The 14788-nt window shown below is 40.0% G+C and overlaps 1 protein-coding gene across 2 annotated transcripts in view; it reads left to right on the forward strand.

Annotated features, from left to right (window-relative positions):
• pard3bb (par-3 family cell polarity regulator beta b) overlaps nt 1-14788 on the forward strand; it is a 217342-nt gene that overhangs the window by 77784 nt on the left and 124770 nt on the right. For both annotated transcript variants that reach the window (XM_065961879.1, XM_065961878.1), the window contains exons 12-13: nt 12167-12358; nt 13030-13188. In XM_065961879.1, coding sequence (XP_065817951.1) covers nt 12167-12358; nt 13030-13188 — 351 coding nt within the window. The remainder of the gene's footprint in view (nt 1-12166; nt 12359-13029; nt 13189-14788) is intronic.

The following is a 14788-nucleotide window of genomic DNA, read 5'->3' on the forward strand; positions in this document are numbered from 1 at the left end:
GTGTGTGTGTATTTTCCCTGAAATGTATTTTGAGTTTTCAATGGCATTAATTGTATTTTTTCCATTATTTAAAAAAAAAAACTTGGATCTTAGGCCAATTTGAAATGCTCAATCTTCCTGTTCCCATATCTACAAAGAATGACTACTTAACATTTAACAAGAGGGTTATCTTAGTTTGGTCATTTAGCCAATTTAACCATGAGTCCTTTCTTTCATGTATTTGGTTAATTTCATGAGATTCATTTTATGTTTGTTACAACCAAATCACAATGCCCACACAGTAAAGAGATGATTTGACTGTAACAGTAATACACACATCATCATTAATTAACTTAATGAAGGAAGTAAATACGCAACTTGACTGTAGAGCAAATGAAGAAGTCAATAGAAGTGCACTTATGCAGGCTAATTAGTCATGACACCATCAGGAAGCCTCAGCATCATAATATACTCTGTCTCATGATACAATGGGAAAAAAAGGCTTGATTTGAGAGAATCTGTTTTTAAATGACTTATTGTATGTGATCAATCATTTCTAGTATTTAGTCCGGGGGTTACTTCTTTTATAGTGCAGTGCAGATATGCAGGAATCCAACGCAGCGTGTTAAGAAGGTCTGTGAGGACTTTTTCTCCTGCTCTGGAAAGAGCTGTGATGATGTTTAAGTGCAGTTGTTGGGGCTTTCCTAATTGACTCTTTGAATGTAGGAATTCAGTCTGTGCTGCTGTAGCTGAATTTAAATAAATGTAATGCAAAATAGGACCGATGTCGTGAGAAGAGATGTGCTGGTGTAGAGGCAGACTGATGGGGCTTCATTCCCACCTCCAGAAATGAAGGATGAGCAGGAACAAAGTGGATGGATTGACTCCTCATTGCAGTTTAGTGGGACAACTGATAAATGGCATGGGTAAGCTGCAGTTCCTCATAGGCACACTTCGCTCAGCTTTAATATATGAAACTAAGAAGATTGTATGTGTGTTGGGTGTGTGTGTGTGTGTGTTGAGAGTGATGCTATTACCCCTGAGAAAAGGTATCAGCCTGCAAACAGGAATGTAATGAACCCTTTTAGCGTCCTGTTGTTTATTGATGTATAAGATAAAAAAAAGCATTACTTAGTTTTTGTATTTAGCATTTATGGAAAGTATTAAATGAGTTTCATCGATGAGACAAAGTCTTAACTGTTTCATAGTTTTCAGCTCCCTACACTTAACATTTCCTGTGATGAGTTGTTCTTTTAATGGACTTTTCTCTCTCCACCTCTGACTTTCTTATCCTGAGTGTCAAATTAAGGGTTGATGGTCTCCAGCAGTCACAACAGTTTTTAAGAACAAATGACATGCAGTCTGTCACAGTGAGGCGGGGAACACTCTCGGTCTCAGAAGGCAGCAAAAAGGGCCTGAGAAGCTCTTCAGCCTTTATTTACCCTCAGACTGACTGTGATTGGCCTTTCAGATTGGCCAGCCAGAAGCATGAGGGAGTAAGAAGAGTTAACGGCCCACAGAGACTAAAAGCACATTTGTTTGTATTTTTTTAAATAATTGTTTCCTACGAAAGCTTTTACTGGTTGTTGTCCACATAATGAACAAACCTTTACAGAAGCCAGGACTGGGGTGTAGAAATCTTTTTTCTTCTTATCATAATAGCTTTTTTTTTGCCAACATTTAAACAAGAATAAATATTGTATTAGCAGACTAGTAAACAGGATTAAATGTCATTTCCAAAATGAGAGTATACCAGGTTTCATTTCTAATATTTTGTCACTCAGAGTGGAAAACATTCTGGTTCACTGTCTTGCCGACCAATCCAAAGCTTGTACTTCTGCTCCATGAAGCACAGAGGGTTTCCTAAAGATAAAATAATAAGGAGAAACACATACACTGAGTTTAATATCAGAGTTATGATGAACCTAAACACTGTAACTTGAATGTATCAAAAATGAGTGTTAGAATTTCATGTCTAACTTATAATCAACCATTTTTTTTTCTGCTTTAAGAAGATTTTTTTAAAGGCTGGCTATTCCTTAGCTTCAGCTTTGTTTTACGTTTCACAATTTGAAACATGCTTGTCATTTGTCATACAGTTTGAATTCGTCTATCTCTTTAATGGAGCGTCCTAGGGAACGTAAGCTGTCTTTTACGAGGTCAGATATGCTCTTTGTTATTGTAGGTGTTCTCACTTTTTTAAGTAAACATAAATCAATCCACAGTATTATCAGCAGGTAGTCCATAGACACATTACAGTTCACACCTTGTATGAATTTTCACACCTTAATAAAAAGCTTGGTCGTAATATCACACCTCACAAACTTGAATGGTTCCCTGTTTTCACACAAACTTTTAAACATCTGTAGAAGTTGTGTCACGTGTACCTCTGCATGAAGGGGTGAGGACAGGTCTGAATTGTATTTAAAGTGTTTGTAGGCTCATCACAGTTTTCTATCACAATATTAGATCTCAGGTTTGGTAGTTTTTCTTTCTTTTTTTAACCAATATTTTTATTTGCATTTTCATTTAGTAACACAGTAACACACACACACACAAAAAAACAAACAAACATATAGACAAAAAAACAACAACAACACACAAAAAAGGAGACAAGACAGCATGACAAAACATAGACTAAATAAATAAAAAAATAGACAATAGTAATAATAATTTGGGCATAATCAGCAAGATCCTATATAGTTCACACAGTCACAGCAGATGAAAAGTTCTTATTTAAGGTTTGGTAGTTACTCTAACAACTGCTTCACTTTTGGCAGTAAGCCCTTGTAGTGTATGTGTGTGTGTTTACCACCGCTTATTCTGTTATTTTGTTGTTAAATGTCTGGATTCGATTATTTCCTTTTTGACTTTCATTTGTTTAACCTGGTAAAATGAAGCAGATAAAACAGAAGTACAGATAGAACACTCAGATAGAAAACCCTTACACTCACTGTATGACATGGATGGTTGACTTTATATTCTAGGGCGGTAATAATAAAGTATCAATATATTTCTAAGTAGTTTTTTTCCCCACATACACCGTCCATCTTTCTGTCCATTTTTGCTGATGACAACATTTCCATTTCCCGTCAGTTGTTCAAATTGTGCAGTGGAATGGGACAATTGTTTGGCCTCTGGCAGCTTTTTATAGACCCGCAGATCCAAATACCTTCAAAAATACCTGCAACCCAACCCGACATTAATCCGAATAGGACATTTAAAGTGATATGACACAAACAAACTGTGGCTGAACAAGAAGGTACATGAAGGAGCGTGCAGGTAACGAGTTAGCCTTCACTCAAACATTAGGGCCCAAATACAAAAACACAGTCTATGTCAGTAAGTAAGTCAGCATTCTTGTCTCCATCTTCTGAGTCTAAATGCAGTAAATGCTCAAGTCCTACTCCAAGTACGATGCATCAGTGTACGAGTGGAGTCGAGAGTCCTGAAAATCAGGGCTCCAGCAGGACTCGAGTCGGACTTGTGTGCCAAGACACAAAGATTAACTTGAACCAAAACAGAAAAAGAGTCTTCTTCAGTTGATGTTTATAGGATGCTTATGTGAGAGGTTATCACTATTCATCTAATCCCAAGGTCTCTCTCTCTTCCCCCCCCTCCCATAGACAACATTATGAACGGTGTTATGGCTTCCATGTCTGAAAATATATTCATACTTCATAATGTGATTCAAAGATTTGCTCCAGCTTGTTTGTGTTAACAGAGAGGAAACAGAAGAAGGATGATGATGAAATGATGGAAGGATCTTGTCTACCTTCTCCTCCCCCTCTTCCGTTGTCTCATTTCAGCCCACCATCTGGTGTTGTCTGCTAATATCTGTGCTCGCTGTAGAACAAAGACATTACACCACCTCTCTAAACACACACACACGAACACATACACACTACGTTAAAGTTGTTTTTTTTTTGGAGACATACGATCGTATTCATGCAAATTCCACAATATAAGAAGCATACATCCACCTGCTGTGTTGGCTCTATGTAAAGGAATTTAGTACAAACGTGCATACTATCCCTCACACATACAACATAAAAGACATTTTTTCAGTCATTTTCTTCACACATGGACAAGCATACGCCTGCTGAGTTGGCTTGTGCCTTGAAACTAATGTTTGAAACAAAGACGCTCTTTTTTTCTTCTTCCAGACATTTCACACTTCTCTGTCTCCCCTCCCCATTTATTTTCTTCAAGAGAAAAAAAAACAAACAAAAAATGTTCCTCTTAAAATGTGTTCTGTAGTCTAACAAAACAAACCCACAATCTATGAATACGCATTTTGCCATTATCAAGATGTCAAGAACAAATATTTTTTATAATTAAAAAGCCTATTTTAGTTGTTTTCTCAATGCTTCATTTGATAGGGGAAACTGTACAATGATAAACAAAAAAAGCAGACCTAAAAACACCAGAGAGAGCTGAAACGGATAGTTTCCATCCAAATACTCTATGCAGGATGACGTTAGGCTTTGTAGAATTATAAGTACGTAATACAAAATAATACCCATACTTCAGTACAATGAAGAAGTATGCACAGTAGAATTTGAACAGGAGGCTTTCCAATTACACATAAATACAGTTGCATACAGGACCACGTTTGCCGTCCGATTTAATATGATCGCAAGAAACTTGTACCCTAATGAAAGGATAAATGCTCAGTGAAGAAACCCCTGAAGTCATATATGCCCCCATGCCCTACTGTTAAGTTACACAGGCTTGCCTTACCACCTTCAACAGATCAGGGCTCCATTAATGTGATCCAGCCACATTGCATGTTTGAAAGCACTATGGGGTTGTCAAGTGGGAACCTCTCATTACTGGTGTTTTGCCAAGTTTGCCCCATGACACCTCTGGAAAGCTGAACAGTGAGTTTTGGCGTCCCAGTCCCAGAACATTCCCCCCCGCCCCCCTTCTTGCGAACTCCAACCACCCACCATACCCACGCATGAAAGAAAGGAAAGTCTGTAGAGAGATGTTTGAATGAGGATAGGGAAGGCAGCGCCATGGTGAGCAGCCTGTTCAGACGTATGCTCTGCTTTCTCTTAGGGTGCTTTTAAACGAGGGACCCGGGCCCAGATACAGGTACGCCTGACCCCAAAGTCCAGTCAGTTTGATCAGTGACAAACGCAGCATACTGGGTACTGTGCCCTCGTCCGCTTGAAGAGGTGGTCTCAGGGCACAATTAATATGCACTCGAGTACGGTCCATGGGAGATGTGAACGCGTCCGTGCTTTAAAGCAGGGAGTGGACCGCTACATGACGTAATTCTAAACACCTTCTGTAGCTTCTAAGACATTGTATCCGCTCAGCAAAGGCCCATTCCATCCTCTGAGCTTGCACGGTAGATCTGTGTGCAGGTAGAGGTTTACACTGTAGAACAGGAGGCTTTCATTTTCCACTTCAAATGTAGTTCCATCCTGGACTATGTTTGGCTTTTAAATTAAACTGTGGTGTCACATAAACACATTTGCGTGTATATTTCTTAAACTGAAATTAGAGTTCAGTGATGCATAGTCCTCCCTCTAAAGGGGAAAGTTGAAAACGACCTCGTCACTTTCATTTTTTCTACCTTTCACTGCAGCAGCGCTCGAACATCTGATTGAATTAATACCAAGCAACACAGATTTATTTGGTGCTTTAAGTTAGAATCCATTTATGGATTGGGAAAAACACAGGCGTAAACTAGACGACAACAAAAAAGGATTGAAGCATAGCAGTATTTTTATTGTTTAATTCATCACCATCTTCCTCTCCTTAAATAGAAATAGAAATAAATTGAATAAAATACACCATTATAACACAGATGAGGAGGAGGAGATGAATCAACCATTTATGAACATGTACAGTCTGCTAATACAGAGGATTGAATGAAAGGTTAAGGTGTGATTCCATCAAGCTATTTGTGCAGCTCTGCTTTTTTTCAACCAGGATGCAATGAGCTGAAAGACAGATTTGTATCTGTTCTTTTTTTTTCCCCTTCAACAGAAAGAAAACATTCTCCTTAGTGCCAGATGCTCCTCACACACACACTGACATATTAAATCAGTAACCAGTTGGCAGCCGGTGACAGAGCACATTCAAAACAAAACAACTTTATTGAACAGTTTCTTCATTCTGATTATCCCTCATCCATCACCGCTGCAGCCACTGTGTGTGTGTGTGTGTGTGTGTGTGTGTTTGTGTGTGTGTGTGTGTGTAGTGTGTGTGTGTGCGCACAGCAAGGCAGTCTGTTGTCTTTTTCTTTTTGTGTATATGTGTGTTATATCTCACTGATATCGTCACCGATGTGACCTCACAGAATCACTACAGTAGATCCCCCATCTGTTCTACCCTCAGAGACCTATATGTGCACACACACACACACACACACACACACACACACACACACACACTAACTCGTTGGCAGCTTGGTGTCTCTGCAGGAGCTGCCATCGTCCCAGTGGAGAGCAGCCGAGAAGGGTATCATGTCTCTGTTCTCTCTCTCTCTCTCTGGCTCTGTCACATCTCTCCGCTGTTTATTGAGGGTTTATCAGCTCCTCCGTCAGCCGATCATCTAAAGTCGCTGCTGTGTCTTTAAGCCCTTCAGCACGAGTGTCAAACACACACGCTCACACACACAAATACACTTCAGTTGTGTGTTCAGGCCAACAGGAAGCACCATTTGGATTGTTATACCAGGATGCGTTACTCTTACCAACAAAACCTTTGTTTGGTTGAGAGTAATAGGAACAGCTTACTTGATAAAAAAATACATACAAAGAAATCTCCTAAAACGTGTTTCATAATTAAGAGTTAGGCTCTTCTCACTTTCTCACAGAGAGTGAGAGGAGAACATTCATAAACATTGTGAGCTAAATATGAAGAGCAGTCATCAGGAAATCAGTCATCCTAACATTAGTAAAAGGCAATGATATATATAGACCAGCATCTCTGTAGCTCACTTACGGATCAGTTGCTTCTCTTTTATTTAATTTTATTTTGATGCATTTTATTGTATGTAAAATCCCTGTTTGCTTTCAGAGCAAGTAGAAGGGAAAAACATCAGCCATAAAGAGAGAGAGAAACAGCTCAAAAGGGTGCTTCTACTCAATAATGAGCAAAGGGTCTGAATACTTAAGACCATGAGATATTTCAGTTTTTCTTTTTTAATAAATTTGCAAAAATGTCTACATTTCTGTTTTTTTTCTGTCAAGATGGGGTGCTGAGTGTACATTAATGAGAAATAAAATGCACTTTTTTGATTTTAGCAAATGGCTGCAATGAAACAAAGAGTGAAAAATGTAAAGGGGTCTGAATACTTTCCGTACCCACTGTAAGTTTGAACAAGTGTATGTTTTATGAGCGCGTACCCGCGTGCTTCCTCTGCTTATGCACATGCCCTTTGTAACATTCTGCTCCCATAGTCCATTATTACTACACCCACTCACCAGTCACCCTTGGATTTGATCAAAAAGTCCCCACGAAAAGATCCCCTTTAAGGTCTTCACTTCAGCGGTGTCAAGAAAACAGTAAGACGCATACTGTTGCCAAGAAACGATTCTGTGTTCATGTGGGGAGCTTTGACACATGAACAGAAGGCTGCCCAGCGCGCACCATGACCCCATATTACAAGATGACCGCCCATGACCACTTGTAGCCTTGAAAAATGAACCATGCACGGCCATCATCTGCTGTAGGGTTTCTCAGAACTTGCAGGCTATAATGCCCTGCTTGTTTCATTCTTTAATATTCCTCTCCAGGAAAGATTGCTCGTTGTAGTGTTGTCAGGACAGCGAAATTTCAACTTAAGATACCAATGTTAAGTTTAGTATCAAGATGCTCGATTCTGAAACAGTAGTAAATATTTGATACCTAATTTATGTCCACAAGGGCTGTTTCGTAATTCCTTTCATTAACCTTGAGTGTAAAAATAATATCGAGAATGCAGTTAGAAAAAGGCAGAATATACACTGAAGTAATTGTGTGCCTTTGTCAACCAATTCCTCATCCTCTGTTTGCCTCAGTGGGTCTCCCACTACAACCTTTTCACTGACCATCAAGAGGCGCTGGGAGTAGATGTAGGGGATCGGACAACAGGGGCCAATCTACCGCGGTCAGAGATAGGACTGTTGTTTTCATAATTCAAAATCATAGCCCATATTGTCAGGATTCTTTTTTTTTTTTTTTTTTTCTCAACAATGGTACGTACCTCAGTTGTGTCTTAGTGTGTTTGTTCCCACACGTACTGTCACGTTTAATCACAGCGGCTACTGTTGTTTGGCTCTGTAAAATGGGTCCTCAGGCAGTCGTTTCTACTGTCTACACACACACACACATACACACACACACACACACAGACACACAGAGTTACTTTGCACTGGCTGGGTGGAAGGGCATCTGCAGGCAGCTCTCATTAAAGGACCATGTTGTTAAAGCAGGTGTCCTGTAATATAATGATGATAAAGTTAATAGAGTATTAAAGAACATCTCTAACATTATTTACACAACAAAAATGATGATCATCACCCGTCTTATCCCCTGCCTAATTCTTATATTTCATCTCTCTCTGCTTTACAGTTTGTCTGGGCTTTAGGGATGAATTAAAGGACTTATTTTATGCGTTTGTGTGTTTTAGTTGAGCGCTTCAGCTCATTTCAACATAACGTTTCTCTCCATCTTTTTTCCCCCCACACACATGGTTCCCTGGCTGGTTTAATGAAACAAACACACATAGTATTTTACACACAGCGACAGACACTGAGCTGCCTTTTTTTTTTTTTAATAGCGTGTCCTCTTGTTGATCCATCATTGTGGCAACCCATTTAAATGTTAAACGACCGGCATGAGAGAGTTCATCTATGCAAACAGATTTTTTGCTATAACTGGATGGTTTTGATAGAGTTCATGTAGCAAAAATACGAACGCCTTTCACAGCAGCAAACAGAGAAACACACACATGAGTGCACACCATTGTATTGTATTACACACAGATATAACCACCTATAATAGCAATGAGGCTGAGATAATAGAAATGTTCCATGAAAATGCAGCATGCACTTGAAATCTGTTTGTGCCCTTGTCCACTTCCTGTGTGTGTGCATTTAGAGCAAGTTCAGTTCATGAAAATAGGGGCTTTTTTTTTTAAAATACTTTATTTATAGCTATTTTTACAATACAGACATACAAGGTAGACAAGAACACCCAGCAATATTACACAAAATTATGGAAATAGGGGCTTTTTTTAACTTTAAAGTCAAGTTTTGACACCAAATGATGGACCTTTTTTTTTTTTTTCAACCCTTATGGTCTTTTTGTTTGTCTGGTGAGTTATAGAAGGAAGTCCAGAGGCGGTGCTTATTCATTGTTTTAGAGGGGAATTAAATTCATCACCCAGATAACCAACTCTACATACATTTGCATATTTTTGTCAGATTCCATAAAACGTCTCACAAGCCATGTGGGTGGTCCTGACCCCCAAGCTGAGAACTGCTGCTGCAAACTTTTCTCCCGTATAACTAAATCCGTCCTGTTCTCCTAAATCCATTCTGACATTAGTGCTGTCCTGTGCTGAGTGCAAGAAAAAGGAAATCATAAATTAACAAAGCAGGGCAGTTAAATCAGATAAATAAAGAATGTAGCTGTGGTGGAAAACTGAAAAGTTGCTAAATCATGAACATTGCTTTGGATGGAATCTCAGAGAGTAATACATTGTCAATGTAATTATGCACATAAAGTAGTAAACATTTCTCTTCTGGGTGTTTTGAAGTTCTTTCGAAGGTCATTTAGCTTCCTATCAGGTCCGGACAGTCAGTCTGATGAGAGGGTTTTTCCAGCAGGGAAAACAGTTTTCTGCAGAGTAGAGGACTTTGTGTCGGCTTAACGCTGTTAAACCTACAATCCCCACAGACAAACACTGTCTAAACCTGACACTGCTGACCCTCGCAAACACACATGAACACACACACACACACACACACACACACACACACACACACACACACACACACACACACACACACACACACACACACACACACACAGACACAGACACAGACACAAACAAAAACACACAGACTCAGAAATCATGCAAATACATAAACAAGCCCAGGCAGACTAAAGATGTGCACATGCACATCATAAGCAAATTCAATTATTTATGGATTTCATGCAAACAAACACACACACACACACACACACACAAAGTAATGTAAATAAACATATGGTTATTTGTTGACAGAATCTTGATTGTAAGAGAAATCAACAATGCAGTCATGAAATTTTTGACATGAACAATTAATGTGTCAAGTTTACCCTTAGAAACAGTAACACCAGCTGCAAACACCAGCCCCTCATGTTGTTTTTAAGAGGGATAGATATGTCCAGAAACTCCTAACTAGCTTCAAATATGTCATTGTGTAATACGTATTGACAGAAAACGACTCTGGATGCTCTGCAGTCCTAATATTGAGCAGAATTGATAAATAGGTAGGAAATGAGTTATTTACTTTCCAAGCACTCCTTAAATGTTGTTAGACTCCCTACCATGTCATACATTGCTTGAAGGGATAGTTTGGATTTGTTTTTTAAATTGAGTTCAATGTTCTAACCTGCAGTAGATGGCAGTCGGCACTGTCCCTGTGAAGAAATCAGCTGGAGTAACGACACTGATGCAAAGCTATGCACGTGTTCACATCATGAGAAAATGTCATTTTAAAAGTTGAAATACAATTTTTTCATTTAACATTTTGTTTTTGGCAAAAAATAACATTGTGTGTGTGCAAAAATGAAGCTATGATTAATCGCTTTCAATATATTCAGCTTATACAGGCAGGGTATGTTGGCAATGAACAATAGTGTAGTTTTTTTTTTTTTTTATCTACAAATTACAAATAAAACATATCCAAGAAATGTGCTAAAAGTATTTTAAACATAAATGCAGCAGAAATCAAGTGTATCCTCTGTAAATGTCTCTCTGAGTCATGAGCGTCGATGGTGAGTGAGAAGCACGAGTCTCGCTGGCTGCTTCTTTAGAGCAACGTTAACCGTGTCAATGGATGTGCAATGTGAAGCTACGAGCTAACTTAAGTGTGCTAACATTAGCCTGCCAACACAGCAATGCAGACCACACGCAGCTCCAGCAAAGGACAATCTTGTCTGCTGCTTGTTCTTAATGCTGCTTAATTACGGCGCGTTCCATTTGATAACTCCTTTGTGCAAACCATGGACTGTAGGAATGCGAACGTAAGGGGAGGGGGGGGTTGGAGGTGTGTCACCAGAGGAGAGCGGAGGCTTCAGTATGGCGGGGGGTGTCCCCAAACTGAGGTTTGTTTTGGTTTTAATGCTGGTGCTCAAGGGCGACATCTACTGGATCAAAAAGTCACACATTCTTTTTGATGACAAACGAGTGCATTATCTAGGGTCTGAAGAATAAGCGTTAGGGTTTCTAAGTACTTGTGATAGAAAGGATGCTTTGTTGAGTACTGTCTTCTTTTTATCATATTTCAAAGACAGATAATCGTAGTGTTTTGAAGCAGTGCCAAATCTCTCGCACTAACCCATCAAAGCTTGAAACCACACACTTCCATCCTGTGGGATCCGCTTGCTGTCTTTCTAACTAATATTTTTCCTGACTAACTTTGCCTTGTTGATAACAATGTTTTTCACTCTCCCTGTGGGTTTCTAACAGTCATTTTATCGATACAGTCATTCACGCTTTGTTCTTCTTCTTCCTCGGTGTGTTTTACAGTCTTTCTTCTGAGTCCACTCCCCCCCCCCCCAGCTCTCACTACTTTTGTCTCTCTGTCTCTCTGTGTTTGCTGTATACTCAAATTACCTCTTGAAAATGAACAGGTCATTTTATTGATATTGCTGAACTGAGAGAAGAAAAAAAAACCCACATAAAAGCAGTGGGTCCAAATGGCTTTTTTACTCATATTTTTTCCGTCTTTGGAAATAGACTAACCAGATAAAATAGCCGCAATTTATTTTTTCCCCACAGAGAAATTTAGGCTGAAAAGCTCCTTGTGATGGTCTCTCTCAAATGGAAAAGCTTTTAGTTTAGCTTTAGGAGACTATTCATGCCCAATGAGCTGACCCCTGTCTCTCCTCCTCACACTCTTCCAACCCTCTGCTCTTCCCCATCTGCGTCTCTCCCGCTTCCATTACTCTTTTTCCACTCTCTCACTTCCAGAGGGACGAGGTGTCCCGTGTGCCAGGCTTTGTGTCGGAGAACGGGAAGGAGCAGCTAATGTTCGAGGTGCCCCTTAACGACAGCGGCTCGGCGGGGCTCGGCATCAGCCTCAAAGGAAACAAGTCGAGGGAGACGGGAGAGGACCTGGGAATCTTCATCAAATCCATTATACATGGAGGGGCTGCATACAAGGTGACATCAGATTTGGAAACATAACCCAATGATCCCAAACAACACTGACAAACTGAATGTAATCACTTTGTAAACGATTCAGTGACGTGAGGCCACCTGTGTCGACTCTGCTGCCATGTGCTCCTGTTCACTTAACCTTTGACATCTTGCTCACTAGGACACACTTGACCTGCTGTAGACAGCAGAGAGACAGACTGTCAGGCACATGCCCTCATGCCCACCCCCACCACACACACACGCGCAGATGGAGCTGATAGCATGTTCTCTGTGTGTGTGTGTGTGTGTGTGTGTGTGTGTGTGCAGCTGAAGTGAGTAGGAAAGTTGAAGAAAATGATATCTCTGGAATTAGGTGTATCAGTGAACTTTTAGATTAGATTCATTTTGAATGCAGGTGGGTGTGACCATCATCATGCCTCTACAAATACCAATGATTGGCATCATAGAGACTGCATCCGTGTCTTTTATAGTCTATACTTGTATTGTAAGAGTATTCACTATCCTTCTTTGAGTCACATTTAGACACATGCATACAAGCATGAGCACAGTGTTAGAAGAGTTTTAGCGAACAAGAGACATGAATACAAATAATCTTGACACTGACAGTATATAGCCACTCAACATGGCACAATGTTGATGTCTGAATACAACTGGTGTGTGTGTGTGTTTTACAGGACGGGCGTCTGTGTGTCAACGACCAGCTGGTTGCAGTCAATGGAGAATCTCTGCTTGGACGCTCCAACCACGTTGCCATGGAGACGCTGCGTCGCTCTATGTCACAGGAGGGAAACGTGAGGGGGACGATCCAGCTTGTGGTGCTAAGGACTCTGAAGGTACACACACACACACACACACACACTCATGTGCGCACCAGTTCTGACGAATGTGAACTAAAGCCACACATCGTACACAGCAGGAGTAACAAGAGGGTTACAAGCACCTGCTGCCTGCTGTGGAATAAAAAAAAAAAAAGCACAAAAGCTCTACAGAAGTCTGGTCTCAGAAATTCACTGAGTCAACTAAAAATGACATTATTGCTTTGTGAACTGAAATGCTCTGTTGTGAAAAGGGGTGTTAAAAATAAATAAATGAATTATAACAAATATTCAAAGGCTAAATGTTGAACATAATCGCAAGTCTTCCACTACTGTGTGAATCTGCATAGACGTTGCCCAATGTGGATGTTCATATCAAACCTTTGTGATCAGAACAGTTTTGATGGTTACATAGAGATGGACATGTGCTGCAATATTTACATTTTCATAATAAACTTAAATTTCCCTCTTGATTTTTTTGAGGAAATATCAAGAGTTGGATACCTGCTGTAAGAATGAGAACACATGCATGCTATATGAAAGCGAGCATGCATGCTTCATTATCATCACTCTTGGCCCTTGGAGCATTTTCTTTTTTTTTTTTTTGGCTGCTCCCTCTGCCTCTTTCTACACATACCCACTCTTAAGCTCTTCCATCCATTCTTCACACACTTGACACTACTTTCTCTGCTCTTTCCAGCAGCAGGGAAAGAGCATGAACACTTCAGCTTGTACGTTATTGTGTGTGTTTGTGTGCTTCTTGTGTGTGTGTGTGTGTGTGTGTGTGTGTGTGTGTGTGTGTGTGTGTGTGTGTGTGTGTGTGTGTGTGTGTGTGTGTGTGTGTGTGTGTGTGTGTGTGTGTGTGTGTGTGTGTGTGTGTGTGTGTGTGTCTGTGAAGGAGAGAAGAAGACAGTGTTCTTCGCTTTGCTGTATCTCTTTTCTTCTGGAGTAAAGAAAAAAATGATGCTTTTCATCTCGGCTGCTATTCAACCGATGCCTCTTACACGGCTTGTAGAAGGATTTCACAAACCTTTGCACACACAAAGCTTGGTTGTTGGCTCAAGTGTGAATGGCCCTTTGCATGCCCTGCTACTGGATATAAAAGCTACCTACTATAAACACCTTGCAGGCTATGCTCACAAATAAGCAAAACAAGTAAAAGCCCCCCCATGTATGTATATTGGTACATGATATAAAGTTGTTTCCTCTTATTGCATAAGTGAGTATAGCTTCATATTATTATTGAGAAATAGAGTACTACAGAAATAGATTTCAACATGATGACACACACTGCCTTCAAACACGTATAAAGGCATTCAGCATACATTTACCCAGATGTAGGTAGGTGTATGTATTCATGTAGAAGACTGCTATGACTTGCATTTCTCAGGGCATCCCCAGTCAATAGCTTGATGGAAAAAGATGCAAGCAACATCAAAGAGTTGCATGTTTCCTCTTTGTCTCAAGAGTAGAGAAGAAAGGAGAGGAAGATAATGGCAGAAAGATAAAAGACTCCACCTTAAAAGCCTTTTTTTTTTTTTTGGCTTCAGTATTGATGCTTTTACGTTTCAGAAGCGGACCACTTCACTTTTTTCCCCCTCTGATCTTTTTGTCTTCT

The sequence above is a fragment of the Labrus bergylta genome, chromosome 13, assembly GCF_963930695.1.
Source record: "Labrus bergylta chromosome 13, fLabBer1.1, whole genome shotgun sequence".
Classification (NCBI taxonomy): domain Eukaryota; kingdom Metazoa; phylum Chordata; class Actinopteri; order Labriformes; family Labridae; genus Labrus; species Labrus bergylta.